The sequence below is a fragment of the Chelonoidis abingdonii genome, chromosome 10 (genome assembly GCF_003597395.2).
Source record: "Chelonoidis abingdonii isolate Lonesome George chromosome 10, CheloAbing_2.0, whole genome shotgun sequence".
In the NCBI taxonomy this organism is placed as follows: Eukaryota; Metazoa; Chordata; order Testudines; family Testudinidae; genus Chelonoidis; species Chelonoidis abingdonii.
The window spans coordinates 33,435,369-33,463,189 of NC_133778.1; the positions used below are offsets into that span (position 1 = coordinate 33,435,369).

General features: G+C 40.8%; 1 protein-coding gene across 5 annotated transcripts in view; it reads left to right on the plus strand.

The window, feature by feature from the left end:
* Nucleotides 1-27,821, plus strand: part of PDE1A (phosphodiesterase 1A) — a 272,702-nt gene that overhangs the window by 213,071 nt on the left and 31,810 nt on the right. For all 5 annotated transcript variants that reach the window (XM_032783797.2, XM_032783800.2, XM_075070071.1 and 2 more), the window contains exons 7-13: nt 256-356; nt 5,439-5,564; nt 13,170-13,271; nt 13,387-13,507; nt 18,938-19,019; nt 21,926-22,046; nt 24,101-24,288. In XM_032783797.2, coding sequence (XP_032639688.1) covers nt 256-356; nt 5,439-5,564; nt 13,170-13,271; nt 13,387-13,507; nt 18,938-19,019; nt 21,926-22,046; nt 24,101-24,288 — 841 coding nt within the window. The remainder of the gene's footprint in view (nt 1-255; nt 357-5,438; nt 5,565-13,169; nt 13,272-13,386; nt 13,508-18,937; nt 19,020-21,925; nt 22,047-24,100; nt 24,289-27,821) is intronic.

The window sequence follows — 27,821 nt, forward strand, 5'->3', positions numbered from 1 at the left end:
TTATTTAATTTTTTTAACATACAAGTTTTACATTGCTGTTGCACATAAATGGCCCATCCTGGTCCCAAGGAAGTCAACAGAAGCTGAAGGAGACTCTTGTAGTGTACAGTATTTAGCAATGTTCAAGATTTTATGATTCAGTAGGAAAAGAAAAGTAAGGTTTAATTAAGCTACATGTAGAAACATTTTCAATAACGTAATATCACAGTTAAGCTGTTGTGCAAAATGTGACTGATTTTTGCTTTTATTCGCTAGCACTGGCTCACAGAACTGGAAATCTTAGCTATGATCTTTGCAGCTGCAGTCCATGATTATGAACATACTGGGACCACAAACAATTTCCATATTCAGACAAGGTAAGTGTGCTTCATCTTGTGATAGTGTGTCTGAATGCAACTGTTGCAGCACAATCTAGGAGAAAAAGGAAGGCAATTTAGTGGCATAGATCTGAGGTTCATACCCTTTGGATCACAGCTGCAAGGCACAGTGCCACTGGCTGTGGTCAAGATAGTACCTTAATACATTGAAGAGGAGATTCTTGGCACTCATTCAGCGGGAAATGCTTCATCTGACCAGCAATTTCTCAGAATGGCCTTGCTGTGAACGTTGAAGTTCTGTTTCCTAAAATGTTTTACTTCTTTGGACACAGATGGCAGTCAGTTTTGCAGCCCTTACTTACCCATGTCATCCTTGCTCATGTGAGTAGCCTCCTTGGCTTTATGAGCAAGGACAGCATGTGAGAATAAGGTTTACAGGATTTGGTCGCATGTCTTTAAAGTGCAATCTTCACGTTGGCTGTTCATTGATATGTGAGGGGTTATGGCAAAATGCTGGAACACCAACTAACAAGGATGCCAGATGTACAGAATATTTCTGAGCGTTCTCTCTCCTCATTATTCTTTGTACCCACTCCCTTTATATCTGGCTTAGTAGCTTCTTATAGTATCCCATTAAGTCATATATTTGAAGTAGGCCTCCCAGTCCCCAGACACCCTCCCGGCCTTCCTCCATATCTCTCCTTAAATGCTGCTTCCTCTCTAGCAATGTCTCCAAACCCACCTGAACTGTTATTTGGGGTGTCATATTTGTTTGTATTTAGTTGCAAGATCCTTGAGACACTAAGATGTTTTCAAAGACACAAATGGCAGTTAGGCTTCGGGGGGGGGGGGGTCTGAGGTGCCTTTCCCTGCCTATTTTGAGAGCCTCTATATTGTATAGTCCAAGGGAGAGAGCACTGGACTGAGAATCAGAAGACCTGTGTTCTAGTCCAGGAGCTGCGACTGCCTTGCTATGGGATCTTGAAAGTCTCTTTGCCTCAAGTTCCCTCCCTGTTAAATGGGGGTGCTATTTACCCAGCTTTTAAAAATATTTTGAGATCTACAAATGAAAAACACTGTAAGTGGGAATTTAATGCTATTGCAGTAGAAAAAAAAGGAATAAAACGCATAGCAAGCCCTTTCTTCCTTAATCCAGAAGTGTGGGTGGGGTTGGGCCTCTCATGGTATGGCATATGGAGACATTTAATAATAATGAATAATGGACTTAAGTATATTTTTGCTGAAATGACTATATCATTTAAAAGTATGTTGGGCAGGGATTGGTTTGTTTTAACTATAGAAAAAGCTGTCTTTTTCTTTAAATACTGTAGGGCAGATCCTGACCCACTGCTGCCCTGAGATTGCCCAGAGTAGGGGAACATCTGGTGGTGCTGTCTCTATCACTGCAGTTTGGGAAAGGGGTGTGGGCAGGACTCTGTATGTCAGATATCACTGGCTTCCATAATGACCCCTTGGCCCATAGACACAGCCGATATGAGTTAGAGCAGCCAGGCATCATTGGGATACAGTGCCCCACCCTCTAATGTGAGTTAAGAGGGAACTGGGGATCAATCTAGTGCAGAGTGGCTCATCAGGCACCTTTGCACCCCCTCAGCTGTACTGAAATACTGAACAATTACTTCCATCACTTCTATTTTGGCAAGAAAACCACTCTTCATAAAAGAGAACAGAAGTGTTCTTCGACTTAGCTAGGTTATACTGCCTGCCAGTGGTACGCTTTAAATGCTATAAGGACTGCATACAGGTTAATCAGTTGATGTGCTTTGGGACATAGGGTTTGATAAATCTGATGATGAACAAATTCTATGTCTGCAGCTAGATTACGAGCAAAAGCCCTTTCTTCTTCAACATACTGGTGCATTCACACAGTCCAGCTAAAAATAAATTGTTGTATCACTTCAATCAGTTGTTCTAAGTTTAAACTGCTTTTCTATTTTAGTCTTTTATATTTTGGTTTGAAGTACTGCAACAGTGGAAAATAAATTAAGTTGTTAACCTGAGTTTTACAGTTAAATACTTACTAGTACATTTTGAATCTGACCCTAAAAAAAGAGATCTATTCACCTTTCATCCATGTTTCTGTTGCTTCAGAAAGGTAGAAAAAATTATCCTCAGAGTCGTGTCAAATCTCTGCACTGATTAAAAACAACCATGATTAGCTATGTGGATCAAAAAAGTGCGCTTCACCAAAATACCTGATTGGCAAATCATAGATTTTCTCATATTAATAAGAGACTGGACAGAAACACTGTCATTATTTAGGTAGGATATGCTTTGTTCACTTAATCAACAAACTTTACAATCCTGCTTTACTTCTGTAGTTTCCCTGGTACCATGCCATACGCTTTTAGCTGCCTCTGACCACAGACTCAAAGCAGTGTTGCAAAATATGTGGTCTTGGCTGGCTAAGCAGGAGACTTATAAAACAGAAGGCAAAAAGAGAGAAAGAGAAGAAAGAGAAGAAATATGGTGGGAAGGGAAAATGACACTTGAGGGAGGAGGTGATAGCAGGAACCCAAGTCTCATTCCTGTTGATGTTCAGGATTTAGCCAAAGCCAGGAGAGGTAGCAATGTTATCTGGTTCCCTCTTTCTGGTCTGGTCTGGTCAGGACACCTTTCAGGAACGGGATGATGAAATACCAGCAGTGTCCTCGTGGTTTCTGGAGTCCCAGGAAATGACGAGGTGGCAGCCCTGATGGCAAGGGCATACTCCTTCTAGCCCAACTGGCATTATAATTCCCCAACAATGTCAGTTTTTAAGGCCCTCCAAAAGTGGAGATGAGAGGAATAGTCAACTTAAGAGTACAGGCCCCTGTGCAAATCTCAGGTTGAGCATCCAGAAAATGGGGAACACGCAGAAGCCACTTGCAAAAAGTTTGGTTTAAATGACTTGCCCGACATCTCACGGGACTCTGTGGCAGAGGAATGATAGAATCCCATTTTTCAGGGTGACATTCAACTGCCTAATCTATGAGACCATTCTTTCTCTTCATGCAGTCTCCTACTTCATTCACTACACACCTTTCAACTTCTGTAACAAACGAGGCAGGCATCAACCACACAGTGGTGTCATTAACTATACAGCCTGATTTATTCCCAGAGTACCTTAATTCTGGCATTTCCTAACTCTTGAGTGCTTAATGTCTGTGTGTGTGTGTGTGTGTGTGATTTCCTAGTTTTGTGTTTTTTAAAAAGGAAACTGAAAAACAAATTCCATGATGTGGAACCATACTGATCATATGGTTCTGAGCAGGGTTATACCCGTTAGATTCACAACACAGGCTTCTGCCATTTGAGCTAACAGTGTAACCAACAGCAGCCAAAGGTTATCATCCTGTGTGTGAGTCGGCCTTTAGAGGGAGATGAGGTGTACATTTTTGCCAATGGGTTTCACAGCTATTTGCAGACAGCAGAGGAATGATGAGATTTATTCCAGATTCTGAGAAGAGTGTTCTCTAAGAGTGTTCACCTGCGTCTGAAGAAGTGGGTATTCACCCACGAAAGCTCACGCTCCAAAACGTCTGTTAGTCTATAAGGTGCCACAGGATTCTCTGCTGTTCTCTAATGGTTATGGACCCTCCTGTCCCTGTTGCTCCCAGGCCTGACCCCTTCTATTCATGGCCCCTCCAGCCTGTCTTTGTCTAGGTCTCCCACCCCCACTCAGCTCGTCATCCCTATCCCAGGCATCCAAACTCCTCACCAGCTCCGCATCCTTGACTGTTTTCCTTTCACCCCCCTGGCCAAATCTTCATCCCAGCCACCCACCCACACCCTTGTCACTCCCTTCGCTACACCCTTTGGCTCCAGCTCCTCAGCCCTCTGCATTCCTTTCAGGTTCCTTCCTCCTACTCCTAATTGCTGCCTGTGCACCAGCTGTGGGGGGAGTGGGGGCACTGACATGAAAGGAAAGATCAGTTCTCATCCTAGTGCCATAGCTGCCCGAAGCGGCTGGGAGGAGCAATTGCAGGAAGAGGCCTGCTCGGGCCCTGTAACTTTGGACTGGAGGATGCTTAGTATGGGTGAAATCTTCAGCGAATTTAGTTGCTAAACTCTAAAATGTCTCTACAGATCATGTATAAACTGAGATTTTCAGAGACTAATAACTTGGTCAAATTCAGGTTGATTTCTACAGGTCAACCTCTTAACATCAAGGTTTCCCACATCTGGCACATTTCAAATCCCCGCTCCAAAACTTGAAAGCTCAAGAGCTTCTCTGTGAAATGGTGTTTAGAATTTTTTCACATGGGCAGAACATATATTTGCTCTAACTCCATTTGAGAAATACCTGAACCATTTTTGCTGAAATTCCCCCCCACCTCTTTCTAACTCCCCATTCTAAAATAAAATCAGCCTGAGGTAGATATCTAGCATGGATTTAGCCCAAATGGTTGAAATTTGAGAAAGTTATAAGCAATTGAAAACAGGGTTTTATAATAGGAACTGTCAGACAACTTGATGTACAGGTCTCACTCTCTGCCCCACATATAATATCATACAAGTTTTATTATAATTTTTTTTTGTCAGAGCGAGCCTGATTTTGCAGTCTTTTCTTAGGACTCAGGCAAAACTGCCTTTAAATTCAATAAAAGTTTTCTTTGTGTAAGTACTATAGGATTGGACCCTTATCCTGTATCCCTCATGAATTAGCTGTTTTATTGCTAAACAATGTAACGGGTACAAACATGAAAAAAGGTCCCTTTGATACCACTGGATGTACCTGGTCCAAACGCTTGTGAGACAGTGGAAGAAGGAGTAATATTGTTTGAGGATATTATTTTTCTCTTAATTCCTCAAATTAATCTCTCTAATGTATTAATTACATATTATAAAGAGAAAACAATGACACATTCAAAATCTGGTTCTTGCCCTTTACAGTGGCTAGTATGGCAAGTAAGTTCAATTACCAGGATAGTTGCACTTTTTTTTTTTTTATTATGAGAAATTATCTGTGAGGTTTTCTTTTCAGATCTTTATCTTCTAGGACGAAATAAATATCATGTCAAACTAACTCAACAGACCCTTTAATGGCAACAGAGCCCCTTTTGCTTTATTATGCTAACATCAGTGACCTGTTGCTAATCATACTTCTTTTATACCTAGGTCAGATGTTGCAATTTTGTACAATGATCGTTCTGTTCTTGAAAATCATCATGTGAGTGCTGCTTACAGACTTATGCAAGAGGATGAGATGAACATTCTGGCAAATTTAACCAAAGATGACTGGAGGTAAGATCTATTGGGACATTAAAGATGATTCCATTAAATAGAAAGGGTAGATCTTCTCCTTTGCACCTCATTTTGGATATGTGTACACTTTGAATTGGGGGTGACATACTCATGCTAACTCTCTTTGAGCTAGTGCACTAAAATTGAATGTAGTCCTGGCAGCACGATGAGCTAGCCACCCCGTGTACATACCCATCCAAGACCCAAAGCATGAACTAAAGGCAATTAATCCATCCCACTTTCATGGCTACATTCTATTTTTAGCACATGCTCAATGAGAGCTAGAGCAAGTATGTCTCCTCAAGCTGAGAATCATACCGCCAGCCTGAAGTGTAGATATGCCCTTTGAGTTCTAACTGAAACTGAAGAAGCCTTGGAAATGGAAGCATGTAAGAGCATTGGAACTTAAATGGGCATTAAAAAAGATGGTCAGAATCATCATTGACATTTCACAATAACTTGAGCCACAATATCATAAATGATAATTGTCGGGACTGCCTTGAGGTCTTCCATTATTAAGAAAGTTGCTATGGTGTACAACAATGCATGCAGAGAACTCAAATCACAAGCCTTCCTGTGTTACTATTGGCAGAGCTGTTATCATTCAAGTACGCCTAAAATATCTAACCAATAGCTGTATTGCAGTGTTACTGGCAGGTGTGCTGCATCTGGAGAACATTGCTTCCAGGAATGGTGTCCCTAAAGACAGAGTGCCAAATTCTGCTCACAATAATACCTGCACAATCCAATTGTCTTCAGAGGAGTTAAAAATTTGACCCATCATGTACATAAAGCTGCAGTACTTGGCCCAGACAGAAGCCTCTTTCTGTAACACCTTTTTGTTTGCGTGTATTCATTTATTTCCTCTTTGGAATCAGACCATCATTAGACAATTCAGTTGCATGTAGCTAAATTCAGAGATGGAATGTGTAAAACTGGCTTATAGACAATCAGGGTGTTAATATTTAACAATACAGGGAGTTAAAACCTATTGATTTTTAATCCATTAATTACCCTTAATTGTTGCGGCACACCTCGTACATAAAATATTTTTTTCATCTCTATGATTGAGGCAGACTGCTACATGTTTTTGACTTTATTTTTTTCTTTCAGAGCACACTTACTCTCATTCATTGTCCTTAAATTTTTTAAATGAATTTAGTTCTGGACAAAGATCAATAGCTCTGAAAGCTGATTTTAAATTTGCGCTATGAGAGTATTCTCTTACCCACACTGCCTCTATCCGTATGACTTAACATTGTTCTGGAGGCTCCTGCCTTCTGAGGATTGAAAGGATAGTTCCATCTCTGTGATCCCTCTGGTTAGACTGCTACTGAACATACGAAGAAAGTGATAGTGTTTTGGGGTCCTAGAAGAGCCAGCAAACAACTTTCAGATGCTGATACCTTTCAATCCTCAGCAGTCTGTGTCACTTAGAGAGTGAAAGATTCTGAATCTTTATGCCGCTTATGTGGAGGCGTGAAGTCAGTAGTTTAACTTTTTCTCTTTATTTTTTCCCCTAGATATTTTGTCCTAGCTAGATGTTTGTCACACTCATTAACATGTTATCGAAGTGCCTTAAGCTATATAGGACTAGAATGTGGTCCAGCCGAGCTACAGTCAGTAAAGGACTGGGGCAAAGACATCTCTGGGCTTCCCTGATCTTGGGGTCACCAAGGACTAGTCCCCAACATAAATCAGTGCAATTTGGGCACTGACTGAATTTACACCCAGCTGCCCCCAGAGGCCACACTAGCAGCCTGGGATCAACAGGACCTAGTGCATCCCAGCCACTCCTCCTTCCTCAGGTGGCTGTGGGAGGGGAGATAGGAATAGAACAGGAATCTCTATGACAGCAAAAGATTTTCCAGTGCTGGGAGAAGCCTCCAGTTCCCAGATCTGTCAGCTCCATGCTGCTTTGCACTGGGAGACTGGAGCAGAGCAAGTCTCAGGATCTGGACTGTAATAGTGTAGTTTTTGTAGCATATACATGTATTTCTAAAATAGTCTTTTCTACCAAGACTGATCAATCTTCATACTGACTTTCATTCTTTTTTATGCTGGACTGTGCACAATATGGCTCCTTTATGCTCTGTCGGTGGCACTCTGTCTCTTTCTCTTACATTTCTCTTTGCTTTCATGGTAATTTAGTATGCTCTTTCAGAAGTTGTTCAACTACTCTCCAATTGTGCTTGCACTAGCTTTTGAAATATCTTTTATTGTGACCTATTCTGTATTTCCCATTTATTTTAGTGATGTTTTAGTATAGATATTTGTATCAGAATTTCTTTATATGGAATGGTTACACAGGGCCCAGATTGTGCTCTCTGTTATACTCATCCAACCCATGTGAAGCCAGCAAGGTTGCATGGCAGCCATAGGGGGGCAGAAATTTGGCCCCTTTAACGAGAGTATAATATATGTATTTAATAGAGGCAGGAAGCCCAATTATTACATGTAGGTAGGTATCATTAATTGTGAAGACTTCTGAAAATTCTGCTGTGACATCACTGATATTCAAACATGGAATAAAAGGATTTACTTACCTGAGCTAAAGTAGGGCACCCAATTCTCTATTTGGTCACATAAATCAGCATTTAATATTGGTATCTCTAATAAATCTGTGCATGCCTAAGTACTGATTTGAGTACCCACACAGTTTGTGGAACTGGTTGACCTAATTATGAGGGTCAGGTTGGAAAATTATCGCCTGGTATTCATTTTGTAAGTTCAAAAATATTCTTGTATCCCTGTTATTATTTGCAATGGTTCAGTAGCACAGTGGAAAATCCATTTAGCCACTTGAAAGAAGCACTTCAGGTTTTTTTAATTATTAATAGAATGAACTTTTTTGAGTCTCTTTATTCAAATTCATGCCATTAAAATAGCTTTGAAGCTTACAATAAAGCAAATTGGCAGTAAATTGAAATGATAATCTGTTCGACTTCTTCAACACGCTTCCTGTCTGATTCATTTCTTAAGTACTGTCAGACCTGTTTTCTTCACTTGTACTGATTTATTTTTTTTAGTGCCTATGCCTGGTTAAACTATGGCTTTGCTAATTATTTCATCAAGATAAAGAAAAGTGAGAATTTTTTTATTTTTTGTTTTGCATTACTGTTTTTTTCTACCTGTTAACATCAGGGAGAATGTGCTAATAAACTGTCGACCTCAATTAAGTTTAAAACACAAGGTTTGGGTCTGAATCAGTGAAATGCTGCCAGTGTTGTAACATGGGCTTTGTCAAGGTTAATACATGTGACATTCCCCAAGTCGTATAGTCATTCCTCACGCTTTCCCTCAACCAAACCTCACCCACCCCCCCAACACACACAAGATCCTCCTTTCCATACTCTTCTCCCTTACCTACCTCCCCTCCCCAAAAAATCTAGCAATCCTTCCACCCTCCTTTCAAAGAGGAAATAAACAAATACATGCAAATAAGAAGGTGTTACACAGAGAGGCTTCTGTCTGGGCCAGTACTGCAGCTTTATGTACATGGTGGGCTAAATTGTGCTCTCACATCGTGCAACTCCTCTGAAGACAATTGGACTGTTCTGGCATTATTGTGAGCAGAATTTGGTCTCCCTTTCCGCCCCAGCCGTTATCCTTTGATTCGCCGTGCTTTCACCTCCCCAGCAGTACAGGAGTACTCTTCTAAGTGGCTCACACAGCAGTAGCAGGGCTGGCAAATGGGTGCCCTGTGGTCTTTGCTGGCAGTAGTGGTGGTAGACAACTTGTCCTGCAACCTCTGGGTGTCGGGTAGGGCGACCACTTCTTCAAAAAGCAAACGTGGGACACATGCAGGAATCCCACCCCCCTCCATGGCCTGACCCCTTGCCCCTCCTCTTCCCTCAATCCCCCACCCTCTGGTCCTCCTCTTCCCCATGAGGCCTCGCCCCCTGGCCTGGCTGGAAGTCAGAGCCAGGCTATGGTAAGAACCACCCAGGTCCTTCCACTTGTCCTGGACAGGGGGCTAGGGTGCCCGAGAGTAACCTCCAGCCTATATCCCCACCTCCTTGGATGTGGCACCAAAGGCAGAGGAAGGGTCTGGGGCTCCCCACAGTGATCCAGACACCCTGGGCAGCTCTTACCACGGCCTAGCTCAGGCTTCCAGTCTGTCCAGGGACAACCCTTGAGAGGAAGAGGAGGAGCAGGGGACAGGGCCTCGTGCTGAGAGGGGGCTCAGGGATTACTCTTAAAAGTGAGCTCAAGAATTACAAGTTCAAAGGAAAGAAAAATCTGTAGAAAGAGGGAGTAGAAGTTTGTTTCAGGTTTGTGTTAAGTTTTTTTTCTTTCCTGTTTTCTCCCAAAACAGCAGAGTGTAATATAAACCCCTCAGTTTCCATGCAACTTCTGCCTGTTTCTTACAAAAATTGGCTTGCTTCATTTGAAGGGTACAAGTTCAAAGCAATATACAGGAGGAACAGTTGGGATGCAAGTTAATTAGTGTCATATCACGATGTCAGGCAAGGTTGCCATGGTTGCACATCATTATTTGAATAGCAAAGGGAGGCCTGAATCTCCACTCAGTTACACCAGTGCAAATCAGTAGTAAATCCATTGAAATTAATGAGTGACACCAGCTTAAACCTACTGTTGAGGGAGCTCTGTCTCAAAACTTATAATAAACCATCACATCTCCTCTAAACAGAACTGTAATTAACTCATATCTTAAAAGCATAAACATAGAATTTCACATTAATGTTTAACAAGTTTTGTTCTAGAACCCCCTGAATACCACATTTTACTCACAGACTCAAACTTTAAGGTCACGAGGGACCATCATCATCTAGTCTAACCTCCTCCACAATGCAGGTCACAGAACCTCACCTACCCACTCCTGTAATAGACTCCTAACTGCCGGCTGAGTTACTGAAGTCCTCAACTCATGGTTTAAAGACTTCAAGATGCAGAGAATCCACCATTTACACTAGTTGAAACCTGCAAGTAACTTGTGCCCCATGCTTCAGAGGAAGGTAAAAAAAATCCAACCCACCAGGGTCTCTGCCTATCTGACCAGGGGAAAATTTCTTCCCAACCACACACCTGGCGATGAGTTAGACCCTGAGCATGTGGGAAAGACCCACCAGGCATACACCTGGGAAAGAATTCTCTGTAGTAACTGAGAGCCCTCTCGACTGTGCTGCTGTAACAGGCTATAAACTGCTCCCGGTCCTACATTCCCATCAGCATTTCACACAGGCAGGGACACACCCAGCTGCAGTTGCATGCAGGCTTTGGCCAGCCGCTGCATGAACCAACAATAGAGAGGCTACAGCCAAGATAACCCCCAGCTTCCCAGCCTAGGACCCCAGAACTATACCATCCTGCTCTGGTCAAAACCCTGATCAGTACAAATTTATTACTCAGTTCTCCTCTCCCTCAATGTGGAGAGGAATATGCACGGTACGCTTGTGTTAAACCAAGCTGAGATTTTCCCCGGACACTTCAGTTCAAAGGCACACTGGTTTAGATTAAAACAAAAGTTTATTAACTACAAAAAGACAGATTTTAAGTGATTATAAGTGATAGCAAACAAATCAAAGCAGATTACCTAGTAAATAAACAAAACCGCAAACTAAGACTAAAATACTAGAAAGATTGGATATGAATTAGCAATTTCTCATCCAGACTGATGATACAAGCAGGCTTGCAGATTCTCAAGGCACAAGCTGAACTTGCTTTGCAACTTGGGATCCCCACCCTATTCCAAGTGCTTTTCTTTCAGAGCTTCTCCAGGTGTTGAGTTGTGGGGGAGTGAAGAACAACAGATGATGTCACTCCCTGCCTATTGCGGGAACCCTTTGTTCCAAAAAACAGTTTCCAGCCCAGTTTGTGGAAAAATACAGGCACCCAAAATGGAGATCAGTGTCTTATAGTGTCACGTGGTCTGGTCTCATTCCCTCGCATGCCCTGCCAAGTCATAGCAGCCATTATTTACAGTCTGTCTGGAGCAATCTCAGGAAGGTTCACCAGGTGGGAGATAAGCTTCTCCTAAGGCAGAGGTTCCCAAACTTGGTTTGTGGCTTGTTCAGGGTAAGCCCCTGGTGGGCTGCAAGACACTTTGTTTACCTGAGTGTCCACAGATATGGCTGCTTGCAGCTCCCAGTGTCTGTGTTTCGCTATTCCCGGCCAATGAGATCTGCGGGAAGCAGTGGCCCCACCCACACTTACATGGTCAGGTAAACAAAGCATCTTGCGGTGCGCCAGGGGCTTACCCTGAACAAGCCGCAAACCAAGTTTGGGAACTCCTGTCCTAAGGCCTATTGTTTTTCCTAATGGCCCATTACCCTGAGTAGGCCCTTCCCACCAGCTGTCTAGGCCGAAAGCATTTTGCCTAATGTGTCACCCAAGTGTAACCACATTTGAAACTCAGATACTTAGTCAATATTCATAACTTCAGATCCAAAAAGGATACATACAATCAAATGGGAGAATCATATTCAGCAAATCATAATTTTCCACGGATTACATCATAATCATATCATAATTGTACCCCCATGATAAATATGGGGTATAATGTCACCCCATCTCCTGCATGTCTTTGATCTGATTGACACCGCTGTTTTTCAACAGTGAGTTCCCACTGAAAGGTCTGATACTGGGCCCTTCATAAGCTGCATTATCAGTGGTTGGCAGTAGAGTCCAAGGTCTCAGTACTACAAAAGAAAGAATGTTAAGATCACAGAAGAATGCATAAGGTTGCATGCTTCATAAACACACATTTCAGGTTATGTATTCTCCCCTACATCCTCCTACCTACCTGCTGCTCCCTTTCACCCTAATGGGATATGTATACAGCATGTCAGTAAGAGTCAGTGAATGAAGAAGCACTTATTACCAAATCAGCCATTGCTAGTGATGAGAGTTAATGATTTATACTATATATGCATATGTTTGTGTGTTTTTTGAATAGAAGGTTGGCAGACAAACCTCTGTCTTTGAAAGAAATAGTTACAAGCTGTAGATAAAATGTTTTGCTGTTCTAATTAATGCCAGTTTGTAATGGTCCATAGTGTTAAGCTCATGGGGTATTGGACACAGGTGCTGTTCTGACCAAACCTGAAAAAGTGGAAAAGAGTAAAGAGGAACTTTAAATAGCCTGAATTCCTAACATTTCAGACTTGACACTTCTTGGTCTCCTAAATGGCTCCTGAACCTTCTAGCTAATAATAGTGTTGTATCTGCTGTACACTAAGCTGGAAGCTTATATCCTCCTGCTGTTGTAGTGGACCCAACGGTCTAATTGGTCCCCCCTCTTTCTGAATGTGATGATCCTAGTACTAGAGTGAAACAAGCAAAAGAGTTATAGCCAGGATTGCACTTAATTATAGTTTATGCACTAGAAAAGAGGAATCACAAACCAGCATGACTCTGAAATAATAATTGCAGAGCTGATTTTGTGAAGTATGCTGCTGCCACAGAATCCCCTTAGGGACTTAAGGTTCCAGTTGTTAATCATATCTTGAAGTGCTTTTTTTAATTAAAAAAGTGTTCATTTTTGTTTAGAAAGATATGAATTAACCAGTGCTTCTCAAGCAAATGTTCCGTAAACAGAATAAATGAATTGTAATTAGTAACTTTGCTTTTGATTGCTTTTAGGGAACTGCGTAGCCTGGTTATTGAGATGGTCTTGTCAACAGATATGTCAGGACATTTCCAGCAAATTAAAACAATGCGACATACTCTGCAGCAAACTGAGGGGTAGGTTATTTTCCATTCTGTTCTTTAGAAGTTTTAAATGAGTTGATGCACAAGAACAGACTTTAAATAGTTGCGTTTGCTCTGAGATAATTGGAGCATGTCCTTGATTTAACAGGATAGACAAAGCCAAAGCCATGTCTTTGATTCTACATGCAGCAGACATAAGCCATCCAGCAAAATCTTGGGAACTGCACTACCGGTGGACAACGGCACTGATGGAAGAATTTTTTCGACAGGTGCCATTTTCAAAATCTGTTAACATAGTTAAAGTATTAATTACACGTTAGATATTTTATAATTCCACCTGCAAGAATACTGTCAGTTATAATTTAGTAGAGTGATCAGAATCGTGCTTGCCTTACTCTCAGAAGTAGTCCCACTGTCTTCAGTACAACTACTCATGTGAGTAAGATGAATAGGATGTTGGTTAATATCAATTTCAGCTGATGGCAGGCTCCAAAGCATTAGCATTTTTTTCTTCTCTAACAGTATTATAATTTGTCATGCTGATTTCATTCTTTAGACAGAGATCTGTATACACTCTGAACTAAAAAGAGGCATTGGGTAGGAGGGAGTACCTGGATATGTGAAGGATGTGTGTTCAGCAAAGAAGGCAGATGAATGTTGTATCCATATCATATTACATAAGTCTTCCCTTTTCCCCTTCTTGTGAGCTAGTGCTGTGCATATCCCACATAGGGAAGGTGGATTTTTCCTTTCATGCGCTATGTGGGCCTGATCTGGAGACCACTCAAGTCAATGGGAGTCTTTCTATTGATAATGTGGCCATAATTTTGGAATCAAACACAGTGACACAGCAACGTGACAGTATTTTTTGGGGGTGGTGAAATAGTCGTACAAAAGACAAAAATGCAATTTTTAAAAAATATGTGGTGTTGTACTGTTGCCAGCTTCTGATTCAATAGCAACATGTGTTTATTTCACAGACTGGAGAATTTTTTCTAGTAACAAACAATGAGTTTATCTTGAATCACTGAGCAAGTGTAATTAATGCTCATTTTAAGTAAAGATGAAGGGATTTGATAATGTTTACTTTGTTCCCACCTTTCTAGTCACTCCAAACACCTGTTGCTTGTAAACACAGAGCAAATTCTACTGTCTAGCAATACCAGTGAGCAAACATTGTGTAGTTAGGGGAAAGCAAACATTTCAAGTGGTGAAATGAAAAAAAACAGGACATTTCAGGTGTCTTGCAAGAATTGTCTAGGATCCTAGGACATCATGTGAAACACTGGGTTTGTCTCGATAAAAAGACCACCTGTGATCACTTTACCAATTAACTATGAGTGAGTGATTTTTGCTTTCTGTTGTGTTCAGGATTTGGAAATTGCTTGAAATAAGAGAAAAATATATTCTAACCCCACCTTTTTATTTATCTCAATATTGAGCATCATTTTGATATGGGCCGTTAAAATGGTAACAAAAGAAGCAATAGTGGAATGGGAGAAATAGGTAATTTAATAGTAGGGACACTTTAGAAAAATGCATTTTGCTGTCTCTCGTGTTTTCCTAATGCTCAATTTTAGTCTATGCAACTAGGCTATGCCTTTACTATTAAAGTATTATGGGAGAAATAGCACTTGGTAGAATATTCTAGAAACTTCTTAGGAAGAGATTAACATTGAAATTAATTTGCTTTTAAATGGGCAGCTTTTGGTGGGGTAGGCATGAGATGAACACCAAAGGGGTAAGAGGCATTTCCTCACTGTTCTGTACAGCATTTGAATAGTTCATTTTAGAGCACCATAATTATTTTAAATTAAAATATAGCCTTACAAAAGGAAAAGAAAGTTGAACATATAGATACTTCAGTGTCTGCCTGAGTCAGCAAAGTAATTAAAGCAACTGTTTCCTGTATTTGGGATATAACGTGCATCCCTATGAGTCTGGGCCGTGGACAAAGCTTTAAAACAATGATTAAATTAAAATTGGACCTAGTGGCCCAGAGAGAAGCAGCAATGTTTTCACAAAAAGAGCCATAAAAAAAGCTGATCAAAACCTAATTTAGATAATATCATAGCACCTTCAGTGATTACATCTTTGACAAAGCACATAAGGAAAGATAGATATTGGCTGCCTGGCTCATCTAGATCATCCTTTTGCTATGTTGTATTTTGTGGCTTTCAAACAGGAGTAGTCATACATTAACCTGGAAGGGGTCAGGGCAATGAATGAGTCAGTAATTTACACCATCTGCTCTCGAGAGTTCTCAGTCAGTTCCTAAAGATGCTTACTACTGATTTTGAACAGTAAACTTCAGCACCTTATTGATTCTTTGATCTGCCTTTGGAGAAAGTGGAGAACTGGTGCCTTAATCTAAATAATGAATAAACCCAGTTCTGTGGAAATGTTGAGCAGCAGCAGATCATTAATGAAGTTCAACATCTGGACTTGAAGTTGAGAGTTACCAGTTGGTGCCTCTTACCATAAATAGAAATGATGGTGATATAGAATGCTGGAGGAAAAGGGGAGAACCATCAACCCAGATGAATATTATCAGAAGAGGTCAGAAATGAACAACTGTAGAAGCATTTTAGACATAGGGAGGCAGCATACATACACTCCATGGAACAGTGAGGCAAAATGTGACAGCCCTGGCCTGAACATTAACAATATATAGTTCTGTTCTGCCTTGGTCGTTGAGTGGACAGGATCGGATAATGCTTCAGTTACTACTTTATCCTTTCACTATTTTTTGTCACTGAAATACACGTATGCATTTCATAATTATAAAAATATGAAACTCTCTCATAGCACCTTCATTTCAAATGTACACAACAGAAACTGGGATAATATGCACTCAGTCGAGACAGGATATAAGCTGCACATATCTCTAATATGAACAGTTCTGGTTAATGTTAGTGAGAGATGAATCTCCAAAGCTTCTAAAATATGTTGCAGACAAGCACAGTCAAGGGGGGAGTGTCTAGTCTTGTAGTCTGTATACAGCCAAAACTCCCACCCGTCGACTTCAATTAGGGCTGCCCAGAGGATTTAGAGATCCTGAGGCAAAGCAATTTTGGGGGCCACATCCATAAAAAAGAAGTTGCAATACTATAGAAAACTATATTCTTGTGGGGGCCCCACTTGCCCCCCCACCCCCCACTGGGCAGCCCTGACTTCTGTGCCTGTATAAGAACTGCAGGATCGGGTTATAACATTTAGCTGAACTCAGAGCCCATGGAAAGTAGAAAATGTGCTGGAATTTCATTTCCTTTTTCCGTCCAGATTGGGAATTAGATGATGATAGCTATTTCACACTAGTTTGGTTTGTCTGTTTCTGGTCTCAGCCAAAGCTAGAAAGTGCAAAGCCATAAAAAATAAAAGTAATAAAATAAAACTTAAACTTACAATTTCTGAACAAGATTCAGTTTGAGTTTCACATGAAGGCTTAATACTTTGTTTAACTCAAACTGGTTTGATAAATGAAATGGATGTAATAAAAGCAGTACTTGAAGTATAATATGAAGAGCTTTAGCTCTGACATCCAGCTTGATGTCCGTTAACCAATCTGTATTATAAAATATGTGATGATGAGGATGATACCTTAGGACTGACAAGGAATTGGAAACTTATTTATTGTATGTTTATTGCATTCTGTACTACGTTGGTCAGTCAAAAAGATTAAATTCCAAATAGTAAAACATTGTTCATGTTAGAAGACTCAAGTATGATAAAGACATTTCAAGGCTTCGGAACTTAAATTTTAAAAAAATGTAATTTACCTGCTTCCACTGCAATGCAGACAAAAGCAGCAGAAACTAAGAGTTTCTGAGAACATAGAAGTTTTTAATATGCAGTTTTAAAAGTGGGCACAGATGGAAAATGGACATTATCTTAGAAAACTTTATTCAACTGGCACTAAGATTTAAAATACGTATCCTTAATAATTTCAAGGGCAAAGCCTTAGAACATTATCATAAAAAAAATTGTTTTCACTTAAAAAAACCAAACAAACACAAACTACACCCACCCATCTCAAATGCATAATGATAAAGAAACATACAGCTGAGGTCCCTCAAACAACCACTCAGCCCTGACAGCATTCTGCTCTAGGTTTGAGTTTATTTAGAGACAAACAAACAAAATTTCAACTTTCAAATAATAATTTTTAAGTCGTTTAATTGATTTTCTTCAAACTTAGCTTGCTTAACTTTGATATCTCATGAGAATTAAAGATCATGTCAGATCTTAAGGCTGTGTCATGTACTGCAATTTACAATATAGGAATTGTTTAAGAAATTACAGTTTTTATTATATATTGTATGTAATGTCAAAAATACATAGTGCAGTAAAGAAGTATTTAAGGCATAAGTTCAAGAGAGTGAAGTTTTTAGATTTTTAGTTCTGTGATTTTTACTCTTGCATGGAATTTCCTGACTTTTGAGTTCTCAAATGTAATGTTACTTTATCCCTGTCAAAAAAACCAATGTTAATGTAAGTAATAAAATGTTCCTGATGTTAGATAATTAGGCCACAATTCCAATGAGGAGTTCTGGAGGCATCTTAAGCCATGAAAGCAAAGCCAGGTTGGTTAGCTCAGTTTTTTTTTTTGTAAAGCCTTTAGTGCAGTAGAAGCCCATTGAACCAAATCCTGAGCTAGTTGAAATCAGTGGAGCACCTTCCTTTATATTCATGTGGTTCACTTCTGGGGACCAGTAGCTCCTTTTGGTAATACTACCTGCTCCTGCTTTCCTCTGTTCCCTATAATCAAAGTATGGGTACCTTCTATGTGGGCAGGGTGAGGGAAGGGGTCTCTGAGCACTCCACCCATTTCAGGCATGAAACACAAGGTCAGCTATAATTTGGTCCTCTGTCTCTTTTCTTTCTGTCAGGGCCACCGATAGATTTTTTTTTTATATATATATATATTTTCTCTCTGCTCTCTTCTTCCAGCTCTAGATATCTATCCACAGCTTTACTTAGGTTATGGAATTCAATTGGACTTTAAGGGAAGAAGTGGTGGAACCCTCCATTTCTATCTGAAGCACATTCTTCTATCTCTGAGGCTGTTTTTAAGCAGTTGTATTGAAATTATTTTTCTATGCTTTTCTTACATCCGTTCCTTATTATTGTTCAGTGCTAAATGATAAGAATATCAAAGGTGTATATTTTAAATGCACCTGCAAATGGACGTAATGCTACAATTACAAATTTATCAATGAATTTCCAGGCAAATGTGGAGCCCCCAGCATTCTAAAATGCAGTTATATAACTGGGAAAATATCAGAATGGTCGGCTTCCCCTTCTCTCCTGGACTGTCTCTTCAAGAGAAGTTAAGTTGAATGATGTCTGGGTGCTCCAAGTCCAAGCTGTGAGGCTGCAGAAGGTCTCCTTATAAAACATGCTTTTTATTTTCCTTCCCTGACAAATACTAAATCACAGTGGCAGATGCTTTAGTCTTGACGAGATCTTTGCTTTCAGCATACTCTTTTCAATGCAAATTGTTAAAATTAAGTTATAATATTGACTTTTCCTTTTTTTCTCTCTTTTTCATTTAAAAAACAATATTAGATTTATTTTACCCACAGCTTGTTTTAATTTAAGAAAAGAAGTAAATTGTAGAAGTAATTGGTCAGAGAGCAGTGTTCAGGCTTTCTCCATTGTATATGTATTCTTATAATATGAAACATTGCTTTTTCCAGGGAGACAAGGAGGCTGCTTTAGGTCTACCATTTTCCCCACTCTGTGACCGCAAATCTACCATGGTGGCTCAGTCCCAAATAGGTAATGATCAGTACTGTTTTCTTTTTCTCATAAATGTAGGAGCATGTAGTGTTGTCATCCTCCATTCGCACACTGCACACAATGTTTTCAAAAAGCTGTAGTTACCACTGTAAATGGCACATTTCTTCCTACACATTTACTCACAGAAATCAGAGCATATTACACTAGTGAAGTGCTGTTGTCAAAAGGAACAGTATGCTCTTTCAGCATGCCATATGAAGCATATGGGACAGTATGTTTGGTGGTTAGATCAGGGTACTTGAAATCTGCACTCTTGGGGTCCAGATATTATTGTAGACATTTTAGAACTTGGTAAAGCAAAGAATGGAGAAGTTGTCACCTACTCAAAGTCACAAATATCTTATTGCAGTGCAGACATACCTTGTGGCTGGCCTGGGTCAGCTGACTTGGGCTCGCATGGCTATAAAATTGCAGTGTAGACATTCAGGCTCAGGCCAGGTTCTGAGACCATCCCTTTTGCAGCATAGATATAGCCATAGAGTCAAGCTGGCTGGATATAAGTAACTCACTGTTTTCAAAAGGCCCTTCAAACAAGCTCCTGGCATCTATCTCCAGCACTGCTGGTGACTCACTGTGTGACCCTAGGCAAGTGATTTCCCATCTCACTTAATCCAACTCTGAAATGGATATATTATTATTTATGTTCCCCCATTCAATGACTTCTAAAGTCTTATTGTCGCAGCCCTTTTAAATTGTTCAACTGAAAAGTCATGTAAAGAACCTAGTCCATATTATGAACCAATAAGAATCAGAATTTATTTTTAAATTTTACATAGAGAAGCGTGACAAACCTATTAAACATTCTTTTCTCTTCTTAGAAAGGGCCAGACTAGGTTTTTACCCCCCAAACGCCAATTTCTAAGGCAGTGTAGTATTGTGGATTAATAACTGGAAGTTAATAAAACTCCTGACTTCTAATACCAACTCTGCTACTGATTGGACCCCTGACCTGAAGACATTTATATATGAACGTGAGTGGCCCCAGTGAATTCAATTGGACCACTCAAGTACAGTAACTCATCACTTAACATCCTCCCAGTTAATGTTTTTTCATTATTAGGTCGCTGACCTATCAGAGAACATACTCCTTTGGAGTCGTGCAATGTTCCCTTATAACATTGTTTGACTCCCCGCACTCCCTCCTACCGGGGAGCTGGGTCGAGGTGCCTGGGCTTGCCCGCTCTGCCTACCCAGCATTCCAGCCGGGGAGCAGGCAAGCCCTGGCGCCCCAACACCATTCCTCGGCTGGAACATGTGGTGAACGGAGCGGGGCAAGCCCCCACCACCCCAACCCTGCTACCCCCCTCCCTCAACCAAGCTTTGCAATCATCACTGGTGAGTGCAATATTAAATTGTTTGCTTATAATTATTTAAAACTTATACAGTGTATGTATATAATATCTTTTGTCTGGGGAAAAAAATTTCCCTGGAACCTAAGCTCCCCTATTTACATTAATTCTTGTGGGGAAATTGGAGTTGCTTAACATTGTTTTGCTTCAAGTTGCATTTTTGAGTAACATAATTAGGATGTTAACTGAGGAGTTACTGTAGGTGTTTGCCTGGTTAGGACCTATTGTGATTAGATATTAATCATTTGTATTTCAGTACCACTTAAGGGCCCCAATGAGAGATCATGATCTCATTGTATAAACACCTAAAGAAAAGATAGTATCTTCTCTGAGGAGCTTACATTCAAAGTAAAGAGCCTTAGTGTGTAGCCTTGGGATAGCCAATTAGGGCCTAATTTTTTCAAAGGTGAAATGCAGGCCCTTGCCTTCCCCCATCATCTGTAAAGTAATTATTTGCATCCCTATTTTAAAGTTTTATGGGGCCAATAACAGGTATGAACTCTAAAAGTTTGCTGGAAAAGCGTGCCTTGAAAAGTGCCTTTCACAGATGTCAACACATCCCCCCCAAATAATTCTGGGACTGGGGGATCCTATATGTTAAGATGTCATATCCTTGAACTGAACAGTATCCTCCAGTATTATCTTGTAATGTAATACGTCTTCCAGTCCATTTCCAGCCAGACTCAAGTGGCAACGTACTTGAGCTTATACCTGTTGCTTACCTTTGTGCTGAGTTAGAGTGTGAAGAGAGCCTGAAATCCATAGCAAATCTCATGTTCTACCTACATTTTGTTTGCTAAGTGCTCAGCAGAGGATAATGCCTATTCTCTCTAGCTATGTCATTCTCTACCTTGATGAGCACTTTAAAATGTAAAATACATTGTTCAGTGCTGACATCTTAGAGCTGTGGGATGAATGCTGTCTCCCAGGGATATTACTTGTTCTCTTCACTGATTTGACAGAACACTCCTACACACTGTGAAATAACACTTTACTTCCACAGAATAATAAACAGCAATTTGGAATATTGACTCATTGGCATAAGGCTCTGAATGGTAACATTGGTAAACTGACTTCTTGCCCACTGGCTCTGTCATGGCTTCCCTTTTATTCAGTAATTAATCGCAGTTCCAATGAAAAGCTTATTGTGAAATGCACAGGGTTCAGTGGAGACAGGAGTGAAAAACTGTAAATATTAGCATTTAGTTACTTCTGTACCTCTCCAGGTGTTTTTTTGTTTTCCTCAGCAGAATAACTACTACAGAAATTACACTGAGAGAGAAAAAAAGATCTCAAGTATATTGAATCTGGATTGCATTTGTATTCAGAATATTATCCTGATATTAAAACCTAGAAGTCCAATTTTTTCTGACTTGATCAGACATTATGGATGTTGCTGGGTGACATTTCTCTTTAGTGTTTTGCTAATCTGGTTTCTGAAGTTGGAGCCAGTTTGTGAATAAAGACAGAGACTAGTCATTGGCTTTGAGACCCATTAAAATGTACAACCTGAATTCATCTCGTTCTTCTTTTCAGGTTTCATTGATTTCATAGTGGAGCCCACGTTTTCTCTTCTAACGGACTCAATGGAGAAAATTATTATTCCTCTTATAGAGGAAGCTTCAAAGTCTGAAAGTTCTGCCTTTGGGGCACCCAGGTTTGAACATTTTCTCCTTTTACTTTGTGATTCTTTGTAACTAAGCATTAGCAACAGCAGCATAATTATTTTCTAATCTGTTCATATTTGCAAAAGTCTGTGAATAGTTATACTGTGTTACCACCTAGTGGCTATGTCTTGTAATTGCAGCTGTCTACTATGTTCCTGTACTGGACAAGGACACTGTGCATAGAAGGGCAAAAAACGCAATAAAGAACAAAGTACCCACCTCTAAGGACTTGAAGTTGAATTTTCTTCTGGACATACAAAAGAAAATGTTTTCTGGTTCTTTTCCATCATAAAAAATACTGGGCCATTTCTTCTTAAAGCAAAACCCAGGAAGTGTCTATTATCACATTTTCTTTTTAATGTGTGGATTTAACCCTGCACTGTAATATACCGCTATAAAAACACTGCAGTGCGATAATTTCTTAGTGTATTGGTTAGATTTGGTAGTGTCAGAATGATGTGGCTACAACTTTACTTTTTTAGGTTTAACTTATTCTTTGTGCATTTCTGCTGGGGGCAGTGTTCCCAACCACTTTGGGCAACTTTGCTAGACTAAGACATCAGTAGTGTCACATACTATTTAACTGCTCACTTTTACTCCAGTTGGAGTTCAGGCAGCTTCAACCCCTGGTTTCACGTTAGTGTGCATAACTGAATGAGAGGTGAGCAGAGGCTTTCTATTGGGTCTTGCACAGAAGTTCAACATTAGGCACCTGATCCTGCAGGCCTTGTTTGTACAAAACTCCCACTGACTGCAAAGGGAGATTTTCTTAAATAAGAGATGCAGAAGCAGGCCCTATAGAAGGAATGGGGAGCCTAGAATATTATACACAGAAGTTTGTGCCAGCACTGATGCACATATACCAGTAGCTGGAAACCACTAATGTGTTGTAGCCCATATACCTTCTGGGTGAGGTGTTCTGTCTCATCTAGTGGCACTGAGACCACTTAAAGAAAGATAAAATGAGTCTGTTCTGCAGCCTTAGCTAACAGCCAGTTGGCTTTTAGCTCATGCAGAAGAGGCTCATGCAACCAGAGGTCCCAGGTTTGATCCCACCCGCCGATGACCGGGATCTGTCGGCATTACATAGGGAGTAAATTTTAAGTTTTTGACTAAAAAAAAAAAAAAATTAGAAATACACCATATCCTTTCCATTTAACACCTCTGGGTCACAGGGAAGTTCTAATTTGCAGTTCCTTACACCGTACTTATACTTTCAATGAAATATTGTAACTGTACTTTTTCTTTGCTGGGAAAATTGTAGCCCGTTTATGTTCATACAAGCATTTACTCTTTTGTGCTAAATCTTTGAGATCATATTAGGCAAGCAGTATTGTGTGGAAAACAAAAACTGGTATGGCATGACTTGGGGCATGGCCACAAAATAGCCCCCACCCTTTGGTGTTAAGAGAATTAATTTTGAATGTATCAGTTTCTCACATGTACACACACACACTCTCTGACCTGATGTACTATTGCTTGGTGGATAATGCCAGATTTTCTTGTTAATATTTCAACACATTTCTTAACCCTTAGTCCTGCTTTACTTGTGTGTTTTGAAGCAGTGGGGTTGAAGATAATTGAACCAAATCCTACCTTTAGATAACATGCACAGAGCTCCTGTGGTGTGTTCGCAATTGGAGCCAACCACATGCATCTGAAAGCAGAATTTGCTCTGTCATGTATTGCTTTTCCGGCATGGATCAGCAGCAGATATCTCTCCAGAACAGCCCCACTCATTTCAAAGAGTTGAAGAGAAAGGTGCTACCAAACTTGGTATGTTAAAATTCTTCCAAGTACTTAGCCAGGAGGTTGGAGCACTGCCCCATTTTCATAGTAATTTCCTAGAAATGTGGCATTAAGAAATGTTCACAGGAAACAATTCACTTCATAAGGGAATGTGTCTTATACTTTCCTTGACTAAGGCCAGTTTTCTAGTTAGTGATTTACATATAGATCCTAAGGAATTAACATGAATGAGCTATTTTTATGTAATGGACACCCTCAACTCTTTTCATAATGTAGAGTTTTCTTATTTCTCTAGCCAGCATAGCTTGGGAGGAGTAAGCAATGCTGATGTGCAAAGAAGACCCAGTGTTAAAAGTACTACAAGTGATGGAGGGACTTCCACAGACAATTCTTTAGCAACAGTAGACCTATCAAGCTTTAAGGAAAACTTGGTGCAGATCATTCAAGAAAACAAAGAAAGATGGAAAGAGTTAGCTGTGCAAGGTATGATAAACCCATGGGGAATATCCTCTTAAGTTATTCCTAAAACCCTCCTCTACCTACAGTACATGTTCATTTTATCCTTCAAACCCCCTCTTGATCTATAAAAATCATATCTATAAAAATCTAGTTGTCTTACGTGCATATTTTTTATTTATAATGTTTGCAGTGGTGGCTTCACTTTTCAGCTTATTACATGAGTTTGCAATTCTTTATGTGCAATACTAATCCTGTTTATGTTTTGTCCTGTGAAACACAAATAGATTTGTGTGAGCGGGGGAAGAGAAGAAATGCCAGACACTCCATAGTAAAGCACTGTGCTTCTCAACAGCCACTTCTTCAGAAGGTGCCATTTAGAAAAGGGCTGGGGGAGGGAGGGGAAGGGATGATACAATGTCCTACATTCAATTATAACGTTCAGACTGCTATCCACTTTGCATACATACTGTATTAGCCAAAATCACAGGGTTCAAAGTATTCTATCCCTGCCACGGCAAGATTAAATATGAATCGGGAAGACTTTTATAAGCTGCAGTATAGGAAATGTCCTGCGTACCTTGGTACTCCATTGTCCAAATTTTTTTATTGCAAATTGTTACAACAATGTGGTTATATTCAACAGGGCCAAAATGTTAATGGAAGCGTTGTGCTCAAAGTAATGGAGGATCAGTCTATAAATCTTAAGAAACGTAGAAGTTAAAATGCAAGATTAAAAGTGGCTTTATTTGTTGTGGGAAGCAAAATGTAGTATTTCAGTCTACGTGGGATACCACTCTAAAAATCATTTAAGTGGATCTATGGATCTAAACATCTGGGCAGTCACAGAATGCACCAGATCCCAACAAGATTGAAAAATGACCCTTTAGCTGTCTGCTGAAAGTGTAAATAAAAAAAAAAAAGTCACTCAGTTATAAGGTTAGCCAATGTTTCTTAAGTTTTGTTTAGTTGTCTTCTCCGGAATAAATGCTGTTTTGACAGATGAGCTCAAGGTGGAATTTGAATCAGACATAATGTATTTGGGCTATAGTACCTTCCCAGTACAGCTTGTTGCTACAATAAGCTATGCTCCTTAGAGCCACTCTGCTGCAAGGTTATTCTGATCATAGAAAAAAAATCCTCTTCATTATAAATCATTGGAGTAACAGTTCATTAAAAATAGCTAGATATGCAGACATCATCTGTAAAAGGCTAAACAGATTTATGAATAGATTTGGCTTCTTTCAGTTGAACTGTATGCAGAATCCTCATTATGCCATGTTTGGGGTCATTGTTCACTAATCAGTTTCATGCAGAGGTGGTTATGGCTGTTGTCTGTTTGATAATCTGATGTTTAATATATAGCATGGTCTCCCCAGTTGATAAGGTGTTATGCCGTGTTTTGTGTAATCTTTCGTTCTGTCTGAAGGTTGGAAGTTTGGTTTTTTGCTTACTTGTTTTGCTAAGCATATTTGGAATTAGATTGCATTATAGAGCTATTTAATCAGTTATTATGTTTGAGTGTTGCAGTCATTCTTTGTTTACCTTTTTAAAAATAAAATTAAGAAAGAATATTACAGACTATGAATGAATGAGTCATACTCAGTAAACATGTATATGGGCTTAGATTTAACATATTTTGGAGTATACCTATTACTGTTTCTGGCTGGGATTCCTCTGTGCAGAGTGACATCACAAGGCCTTTTTAAGGCCCAGGGCCATCCTTAGCCATAGGCAGAATAGGCAGCCGCCTAGGGCACCACTAGGTCTGGGGTCACTTCTCTGTGAGAGCCTGGACAGACGAGAAGCAGTGGAGCATGTAAGAGCAGGGCTGCTGGGTCCTAGAGAGAGCTGAATGCAGCACAGTCTGAGGGAGGGGATTGGCTGCTGGTGTCTCTGGGAAGGAGTGGTGGAAGGAAATCACCTGTAAGTGTGACTCTTTCTCCCTGGCGTGAGATGAGGCAGGCTTGGCAGCTCTGGCAGTATCCTTTGTTGTCCCCCATAACGTCCATTCTTCTCCCCTCTGCCCCACAGAGCACCCCCCTGTTTCTCCCTCCCCCCCACGGAGCACCCCTCTCTCCCCCCTCCCCTCCATCAGGGCTGGGTTGGTGAGGTGCTTGGGGGGAGGAGAGGCTGGCTGGCTGCCTGCTCAGGAATGACAGTGAAAGTAACTCATTTCCTCGCAGGCAGCCAGGATTGGAATGTTTGCACAGGGCTGGGCTGGGGATAGCCAGATAGCATGTGCAAAAAATCAGGACGGGGGGTTGGAGTAGGGTGAGCAGATGTCCCACTTTTGTAGGGCCAGTCCCAATTTTTTGGATCTTTTTCTTATATAGGCTCCTATTTTCTCCCCACCCCGGTCCTGATTTTTCACACTTGCTGTCTGGTCACCCTAGGTGGGGTAATTGGTGCTTATATAAGACAAAGCCTCAAATATCAGGACTGGCCCTATAAAATCAGGACATGGGTATCAGATCACCCTAGCTGGGGAGTGCATCTCTCCCCAGGGCTGGCAGTGATCCATCTCATCCGGGTGGAGCTGCACAGGGCAGGATGAGCTGCTGTGGCTCCATGGGTGCCCCGTCCCTGAGATCAGATGCTGTGCTAACTTCACCATGGTCCATTGGGCTGGCGGTGGTGCCCATTGGCGTGTGATCGGACCTGAGGTTTTTTGCTGCTGTTGCCACTCTGCACCCCAAGAGGTGGATTTTGGGGTCCTGCAGTTTTCCACCTATCTCCTCCTCTACTGCAGCTGTTGGACCCGCAGGCTGGGGGTGAGCCAAGCATGGAAGCAGTACTGTGTTGTCATTTAAAATGTCATTTAGCAACTTTGTTTGCCAAAATGCTTGCTAACAATCCTGAATTCAATTTCAATATTTTTTTTAAAAAATCAATATTTTAGCCAAAAACAGAAAATTAAGTTGTTGACAATTATTTGTGACAAGTTTGGTATGGGGAAGGAAGTGGGCCAGTTTTCATCAGAGAAACAAAAAATGTTGACTGACTTTCCTATAGCCCTGTTACTGCTAAATAGAGCCCTCCAACAACTGTAATATGTTCATCTCCTTACTAGTGTACAGAGCAGGGGTTGGCAACCTACGGCACATATGCCAAAGGTGGCACACGAGCTGATTTTTGATGGCATGCAGCGGTGGGCAGAGCAGCTCAGCCTGCCACTGCTCTGGGATTCCGGCTGCTGCCCCATTGGCACCCAAGGTCCCGGCTGCCAGCCCCATGCAGCACCCACTGCTGGTCTGAGGACCCCCAAGGAACCCCAGGCTGGCAGCGGCTGAGCAGGCCGGTGACTGAGACCCCGGCTGAGCCACTCAACCCACTGTCGGACTGGGGTTCCATTCACTCAGCTGGCAGTGGGCTGAGCAGGACTAAATTCAATGAAATAGGAAAACAAGAGCAACTAATGACAAAGCGCAAGATCCTAGAGCAGTGGTCCCCAAACGTTTTCATCTGGTGGGCGCCAGATGAAGGACCGTGGTGGCGGACAAGCATCTGCCGAAATGATGCCGAATTTTGGTGGCATTTCGGCAGATGCTCGTCCTCCG